Source organism: Puntigrus tetrazona, chromosome 11 (assembly GCF_018831695.1).
Source record: "Puntigrus tetrazona isolate hp1 chromosome 11, ASM1883169v1, whole genome shotgun sequence".
Taxonomy (NCBI): domain Eukaryota; kingdom Metazoa; phylum Chordata; class Actinopteri; order Cypriniformes; family Cyprinidae; genus Puntigrus; species Puntigrus tetrazona.
Genome location: NC_056709.1, coordinates 1 through 8,871, shown reverse-complemented (window position 1 = coordinate 8,871; position 8,871 = coordinate 1). Strand labels below are relative to the sequence as shown.

General features: G+C 38.3%; 1 protein-coding gene across 1 annotated transcript; it reads left to right on the top strand.

Annotated features, from left to right (window-relative positions):
- Positions 1–1,081: 1,081 nt before the first annotated feature.
- LOC122353658 (60S ribosomal protein L29-like) lies at positions 1,082–3,196 on the top strand. The gene is made up of 4 exons (XM_043251532.1): positions 1,082–1,151; positions 1,496–1,548; positions 1,643–1,706; positions 3,017–3,196. The coding sequence occupies exons 2-4, from the start codon at positions 1,512–1,514 to the stop codon at positions 3,108–3,110; spliced, it is 195 nt and encodes a 64-aa protein (XP_043107467.1). The 5' UTR covers positions 1,082–1,151; positions 1,496–1,511; the 3' UTR covers positions 3,111–3,196.
- Positions 3,197–8,871: the final 5,675 nt, after the last annotated feature.

Sequence of the window (8,871 nt, the reverse complement as noted above, 5' to 3'; positions counted from 1 at the left end):
TGAGTTATCTGATGAACATATTCTTGAGATCACTCACACCTCATCTAGATGAGCTTATATGATGTAAGATTTTACATATGGTTTATTATACTAATGCTGGACTTGCTCAAATATAACCCTCTGTCAGTGTTTCATGCAAAAGGTGCAAGCAGTCACCAGCAGATTTCATTTACATGTTGTGGGAATGCCCTAAATTCTTCTTTTTTTAATTTATTTCTATTTCTTATTATTTTCTTCTTCTTTTCCTTCCCCCCATAGGAGGTTAGAAGTTGTTGAGTGGGGAAAGTGTTTAGTGGGATTAGATCATTAAGAGTGAAAGGATCATTTGGGAAAATTAATGTTGGAATCTGTTGTTACAACAGTGTTATAACAGTTGTTATTCCACACAAAAAATCGAATAAAGAATTTGTTAATTAAAAGTATTAAGAAGGAAGAATCTAGAAAATTTAAACCAGCACATTTATATATATATATATATATATATATATATATATATATATATATATATATATATATATATATATATATATATATATTATTTGCACTGATGCTTCAGAAGGAAAGAGGCGTGAAAACTTTTGAACAAAATAGATATGTGTACATTTTTCTTTTTCTAAATATCATATTTCTTCATTTAGTACTGCCATTTAAAAAACTACAGAAATGTTATATTTCCAATAAGACAAAATATAATTTTTTTAAGAAGAAAGAGTACAAAAGTTTTCACGCCCGGCTCTAAATGCATGGTTTCTGCTTCTGGATGTTTAGAGAGCATTTCAAACTTCTGTAATAGCTGTGTGTGAGTCCTCTGTTGTCCAATCTCACTTATTTTGGTAAAATGTAAACTTCTGACTATAACTGTGACTAAGTTTCAGTTGTAGTTATTTATGAGAAATCATTGGGGTCTCTTCGAACAAAAATCGTTCTTATTTAATTTTACACTAATATTAAATCACACATGATATAGTTACCCAGTCCGCAATAAAAAAAAAAGTACACGTATTAAGAATTAAATCATCTAAAACTGCGTTTGTTTACATTTGCGAATTCGTCGCGTTTTGTCGTACGTCACATCCGGCGAGGAGACTCTTATCTCCCACAATGCCCCGCTGTCTCTCTCTCTTCCGGTTGTCGTGCGCTTCGTGTGGCAGGTACTGAGTTTGTCTCCTTCTGAATGAAATCCGCCTCAATCCTCCCGAGCTGAGGAGAGATGTTGAGTCTTGAGGTCGGTGTTGTGTTAAACGGCTGTGAGCGCGCGGCGCGGAGGCGCTATTGAGGCCGGGCGCGCGCGGATCGTGCACTAAATAGTCCTCAAGTGTCTTCTGCTGTGAGCTAGCCGCTAGCATGGCGCTCAGATGTGCTTAAACTGTTTGGTTTTAGTAGTCCGAACTGCAGCTGTGCTCATAAACGGCCTGGAGCGATCGTGTGGACGCTGTGTGTTTACGTGTGTTTTCTGAACGCGCGCGCTAACGTTCCTCTTCCGTTCTTCTGTTAGCAGACAGTGATCAGAAATGGCCAAGTCGAAGAACCATACCACACACAACCAGTGTAAGTGTGTCCGAGGACTCTGTGGAGTGTGCTGATGCTGTGAACGTCGAGCTGATCTTTCTCTCTGTGTGTGTGTGTGTGTGTGTGTGTGCAGCTCGTAAGTGGCACAGGAACGGCATCAAGAAGCCCAGGTCTCATCGCTACGAGTCTCTCAAAGGGTAAGAACACCTGACTTCATCCCAGCAGCTCAAACTACGCTGAATCAGACAGAACCACAATAAACACAGTTAAAACACGTGTTAGTTATCACACACACACACACTGCATCCCAATAAAGGGTGTACTTCCGTCAAGAACGATGTATTTGAAACTTTGCAAAACAATGAGAGTGTGGTGTATGTTCTACAGGGGTATGCATGTAGTGCTGTGGTCAAGTGCTGGACTCTCACTAAGTTTCACGGGTGATGGTGAACTGAGGTCGTTGTGTTTTCAGCATGTCCTGTAGACACCTACTTTCTCGTGTATTGGAGGGAAATGAAGAAGCAGCTTGATCTTTTATTGAGAGAGCTCCATGATTACTTGATTTATAAAAGTTGACATACACTTAGAAGTCAATTCTGTTGCAGATGAAGTTTATCATGAGTTAGGATAGATGCTGAGAACTCATCTGATCACTGTCATATTTATAGTTGTATTAAGTTTTAATTGTCTGAGGGGTTATGGGTAATTTAGTTGGAGTTTAATTTCTAGCATAAGCAGTAGGAACCTCTGGAATTGTTCTAATATGAAACGCTTTACGTAAGTTCTTATTCTATTCTAAATTCTGAATATTTTCTGCTATGCATATGAAAATTAAATCAAAATCAAAAAATAAGCCTCTGCTTTCAAAACAAAAAAGAATCCATTTATTGTTTTTGTTCATGTTTTATCCCTTGAATGCAGATAGGTTTAATCAAATACAATTTGGACAAGCGATGCGATTTTATCAATTTATGCAAAATATGTTTGGATGGCACTTATAGGTGAAATGAATAATTGAAATTGCATTTCCACATTTAGTCTACATGCATGTATAAAATGATGCACACATTCTGTGTATTTATAGAGAAACACACCTTCATATTTCTGCGGGTTATCGATCTTTCTCAACATAACCAGAGATGTTTCAGAGTCTGTAAAGTCTTCTCGGTCGCTGACTAGCCTACTTAACCCGATCAGATTAGAAATGATCAAAACACCATCTCTAATGATGTACATGGTCTCTGATTCTTCTGTTTATGGAAATCGTTGTTGAGAAGTCCACCTAGAACAGGGATTACTGTAAAGTCTTACAGATACACTTCTACAGTTTAATCTGCTCCAGATGAAGATGGTTTCATGATCACGTTTGAAAGCTCAGAGCGTTTGGAGCGTGTTGTGATTGGAGGAATGTTCGGTGACGTCTTGTTGACTCCTTCGGTCACGCGTCTCTGTGTGTTTGGTGCTCTGCTCCTGGTGTGTGGGACTTCAACCTGTGTGTTGTGTTTCAGGTGGACCCTAAGTTCCTGAGGAACATGCGCTTTGCCAAGAAACACAACAAGAAGGGCATGAAGACCATCGCCAAGAAAGAGGCGCCCAAATAGATGAGAAAGACCCCAGGCAGTCAACGGTGTACAGATGTTCTCCAGAAGGACTTTATACCATCCACAATAAAGCCATGCTTTGACAAGCGGTGTGTCTGTGTCTTGATTGTTGTGTAGAAGCACATGGCGAGGAGGATGTAGTGATGATCTGAGCTATCATTCTGCTGTGACTTTACTGGAGATCTCCACACACACACACACACACACACCCCTTCACTTTCTTCTGACACACACGTGTGGCACTGAACGGTTATAGTTGAAGGAAACTACATTCTGATTTCATTATTCAGGTCTGAAAAGTAAAAACAATATACACATGCTAAACCTAAGCTGTGCAATTTTTTTGACCATGGCTTTTCAATATTGGATAAAAAAACCCCAATTGGTTAATGTTTTGTAGTTGACCTTTTTTTCAGTAAAGTTTAGATCTTCTGCCTATCAATCCCAGTTGCTTGTGATAAAGTAAGAGTTGAGTGATAACACCATGGAAAGAAAGAGTTTGTTGCTCTTGTTATTCAGTGCTGATTTCTATATCATCAGTTACTGCAGACTCAGACAAAAACTAAAATAATTGTTCAGATGTGTCTGTATTTAACAATTTCGTACACCTTGTAATGTTTATATGAGCCACTCTCCAGAATGAGTCCGAGTTAGAAGCATCTTCTCCAAGATAGACTATAGAGAGTTTATTCTCATTGTGTTTTCAGAAACTTTCTAATATTTGTTCTGTGAATTGACATTAAGGTGTTTGTTTTTTTGTATTTAAAGTGTAGTTTATGACATTTGTTGTATTTTGAATCCAAAAGTTTAGACTGATTTCAAAGTTTAGGATTTATTAATTATATATTATACACTGAACCAAAGACTAGCAAAGCATCTTAAAATATAATTTAATAGACTTAGTATACCAAAAAAAGTTACTAAATGCCATCTAGAATTTTAGATGTGTGGTTATCTAGCACAGAAGTGATCAGTGGTATAACTCTTCTCAAGAAAAAGTGTTTCTTGAGTTACACAACTTCATACTTCTTGAACACGTTTATCTCTGATCTACTCACACCTTGTAGTGAAAGAATATTTCCTTCCTGATCAAGAACGTGTGGTTTAGTTAAAAGCTGTCTCAATCAGTGGACTAAAACACACTGTTTGGGTAGAGATGGGAATAATGCAGGACTTTTTTTACGTGAAGTTTATGAATTTACAAAGAAAATGTAAAATTTGAAATATATTTATATTATGCATAATACAGTGTAATTACATAAATAGGTACTTAGTAGTAACCATTGTATATTGTATATGAAATAAAATGTACTTATTGTGTTACTATGTTACATGTAGTCTCTGAGTCTACACAGAGTTCCTAAACTTCAGAATTCATTACAGTTGTAACAAAATATTCCCAATAATAACCGTTATTTTCTCTATGAAAGTAGACTTTTCCAGTTCATGAATTTTACTGATAACAGTCTTTTCCTCTGCTGACGTCAGCGCTAGTGACCGCTACAGTTACAGTACTGAAGTAGACGCTACACAGTTCTCATTGTAGTTCAACTTAGTTTAAAAAAAAGTATTCAACTCCATCACTATAAACCAATGAAGCCAATTGTAGTGCAGATTTCAAAGACTCTCTTTAACTCTGTGAACATCAACAATAGTCTTTGACAATAATTGACCATTTATTAATTGTTTGTATTAACAAAAGATCAGGAACCCTGGAAATCTTTCTTCCGGTGGTCTTCAGTGTCAGTAGAAAGGCAATCTCAGTTAACAAGAATACTATCATGTTAATTCTTGGACAGGGATGAATGAGCACTGAAGATGTGAGCCGATGAACTTCAGTGTTTTCATAGATTGACACGCAAGTCTTGAAACAAGTCCAGCAACGTTCCCTGTCCTATCAGGAAACTGGAGGAGGTCAAGGGTTAAACGGGACAGATATGTGAGGACTTGTACTCAAGAAGCGTCAGGGTCAGTATGATCAAAGTTATGGAGGACATACACAAAGTTTGTTGAATTGAATCAAGAATGTGCTCATTTCTGCAATCCTTCATTTTAAGACAAATATGCTTATCTTACAGATACAGATGACTTATTTTTCTGCTTCTATTTGTTTAAAATGTGACTTCTGTCAACCTCCCATGTATGGTAATAGTGAAGACAACATCCCAGACTGACAACCCTGTCCTATTTCCATGTTAATATATTTACAATAAAAAAGAAAAATGTTGCATGTCCCTCCAGCTCCAAACCAGGTCTGTGGTCAACCATCCGACCATCCTCAGGACTCCACTCCTCCAGCTATGCCTCGTCCCTCCTTCTGTCCAGCTCCACCTCACTCCTCGGTAGCTTCAGCTTCACCGTGGCCTTCCAGATCCCTGTCTCCTCATTGGTCGTGGGTGCCATCTGCTCCACTTTGGCCAGCCAGATCCTCAGCCTCAGTCACCATGGCTCTTCACCCTGGGCTCCTCCTTCACCTGCTCTGCCGCCATCAGTCGGCTCCTGGAGTCAGCAGCCATCCCTCCTCCTTGGCTTCTCCTTGGCCTTTATCATGGCTGTGGTCTGGGTCCTGCTGGTTTTCTCCTTTTCTGGATCCCTCCTGTCTCTTCCCTGGCTGCTTCCTCCTGTCACCTTGGACTCTGTTTGCCGGCGCCTCCCTCTCCTAGAGCTTCTCTCGTTAGCCATCCCTAGTTTTCAAGTTTAATCATAGTTTTCCTTGTTAGACTTTACCATGTTCTGATTTCTGATGGTGAAGAGGTAAATTGTTTCCGTATGCAGAGAACTGGCTTGAAGCGTTATCTCCTGAGTGGATCTCTCCTGATCTAACGGACTCACATGAAAGAAGAGAGAGATTGTGAGTTTTTGCAAAAGTTACATCCACAAAGTTTCCCCCAGCCCCAAAATCAAAGAAAGCATACATCATTGAACTTTAACAGACAATAGGCAAACTGAGGATGTCGGAGAAAGACCCACGTTGCGGTAGCCCAGACCAGCGCTCACCCAGTCAGTGTTGAGCAAATGAAGGCCACCTTACTATCTTCTGTGGGGTACAAAGGAAGCTGTTGTGTTATAAACAGAGAGCATTGCAGCAAAAACCTGTTACATTTAGTGGGGTTGCACTCCAAACTTATTGGGCAGCGACAAGCGTGGCGAGGGCGAACTCACGCTAGGGGTGGTCTGTGTGAGGAGGCGGCCACAGCTGTATTGTGTGAACTAGCTCCTCAGTTAGCGTGGTCAGCTTTAGCAGTTGTTGTTGATACCTGGGCAGGTAATCAGACTAGTTTGAGGGCATTATGGGAAATGCAGTTCCGACAGGTAGTACTTGGGGGAAGGTTCCCTCCGATGGCCGCTGGAGAGAGCCACAAATTAAATAATACCAAAATGTCTTTAGATATTAACATTTTTTTTACGTTTATAGAAACACTCCACTTGTTTGGAAATAGGTTCAATCTCCAACTCCCCCAGAGTTAATAAGTTTGACCATTTTGGAATCTAATCAGCCGATCTCCAGGTCTGGTGATAGCACTTTTAGCATAGCTCCCATTCCGACACAATAATCAAGGACGTTTGTGTGATGTCTCTGCTCCTGCTGTGGCCAAAATGGGAGTATAGTTTCTAATCATAACCTGGAAAATCACAACTTTTCATTTTCTGCCAGTCTTATTAAACAATATTAAACTACAGAAGAGTGAAGTTTTAAATAGGAAAAATATAGAAACTCTTTGGTCTTTGGTCAAAGCGATGCTACTGGTCTAATTACATTCAATGATCTATGCTAAACTATGCTAAAAGTGCTATCACTAATCTATCTAATAGATTCCAAAATGATAAAACTCAACTTATTAACTCTGGGAAGTTGGAGAATGAGCCTATTTTCAAAAAAGGCATGTTTCTTTAACACATATCTGTCAATGCTAAACATTCCTCATTTGTCTGTAATATAAAGATACTAAAATTGTTATTCATACAGTGATACTGTGATTCAGTGTAATGGATGACACTGTGGTGTAACGTTACCTTGAATCATCAAACTTTTACTTCAGCTAATATTTACTTTTGAGACAAAAGTCCCCTTTCCATTTAAATTCCATTAAGCCAATACTTACGTTCCATGTGAATACAAGACAACAACTATATATATATATATATATATATATATATATATATATATATATATATATATATATATATATATATATATATATATATTACATATTTTATATTTTATTTTAAAGATAGTCTGGATCATTACGCTAAATTGGAACATCATTTCCTCGTATTTTGACATTTTACTGTCAGAAAGGTTACTTTACAGTAGGCAAATTGTTTGAAGTAGTTTTTATGCATGTAAAGTGACTTTTGTAAATGTAATTTGAAATAAAATGTGATCTGATGCGGACACCAAAAAAGTGACGTCTCGTCTTTGATATATGTGTGTTTGTATGTGTTGTATTATTATTTGTATTTTATTTTTTTTTATTGTATTTTATTTTTTATTTTTAATGTAAAGTTGTCCTTAAAATCTGACGAAACGTTTACTAAAGATTAGCACGTCTGGGGCTTTTATTATGGAAAGAGACGCTCGCCCGTGTCCGGCACCGCTCGCTGTTTCCGTCAGTTGCATCATTTCCGCTGTCTCTGCTCACCGGCGAGGGTCCGCATGTGAGTTTATCTGACACTTCTTCTTCATACAAAACTTACACACACTCACCGAACACACACACACTCGTTTCTCTGTGCTTATGGACGGTCGGAGCTGTGTGTTTGAGTCTGTGAGGAGCGCTGCGGCTGTGTTTACTTCTAAACTACTTCATCATCATCATCATCATCATCATCATCATCATCATCATCATCATCTTCATCATCTTACTAACAGGTTTATGATAGAGTGTGTGTGATAAACGTGTGTCAGGACTGTACTATCAGACCGACTTCTCAGGTCCGCCTTTGATTCTTATGTATAATGTAATACTCGTGTGGTCAGTGATGATGATGATGATGAAGATGATGATGATGATGAAGTTTTAATCATCTAAATGTTTTGGGACTAATGGGTTTCTAGTGTACACAGCAGGTCAGTAAAAGAAACTGAATCTAACAGCCCTGTCAGACTGGTTTCAGGTGCTGTCTGTCCTGTTCATTTATCTGACTATTATTCAGCCATCATGTGCATACTATTATTATTATTATGTATTATTATTGAAAAGGCTACCAACAATGTCAAAATGGTTCTTATTTTTAAGTGATATATTACTTTGGCTCCTATTGATTTTTGTGAGTCCTCAGCAGATACATATATTAGTTTTTAAGTAATTCTTTTGGAGCGTTGATATAGATTTAATTTAACATGTTGACATCCACAGGTTTTGTGCTCTTTCGCTTTCACTCTTTGTGAAGTTTTGATTTGTAGATGAGATGGGATTGGTTCAGGGGTGTCTGAAGTGTTTTGTTGTGAAGAAGGCACTTTAATGTGTGTGTGTGTGTGTGTGTGTGTAGTGGTCAGAATGGTGGAGGCGGTGCCAGAATCCATCCACTTCCCGTCGGAGGAGGACAGAATCCTGCAGCTCTGGCTGGACAAGGACTGTTTCAGGAGTGTCTCAAACAGAGCAAGAAAGAACCGGCCGAGTCTTCCTTCACCGCTTTAATACCCTTACAATATATATATATTCACGTTTCCAGCGTTTATCTGTACACTCTTTATCTGTTGATTTTTTTAAATTGTTTCTATACACGTTTGTTGTTTTATAAATGATAGTTTTTGTTT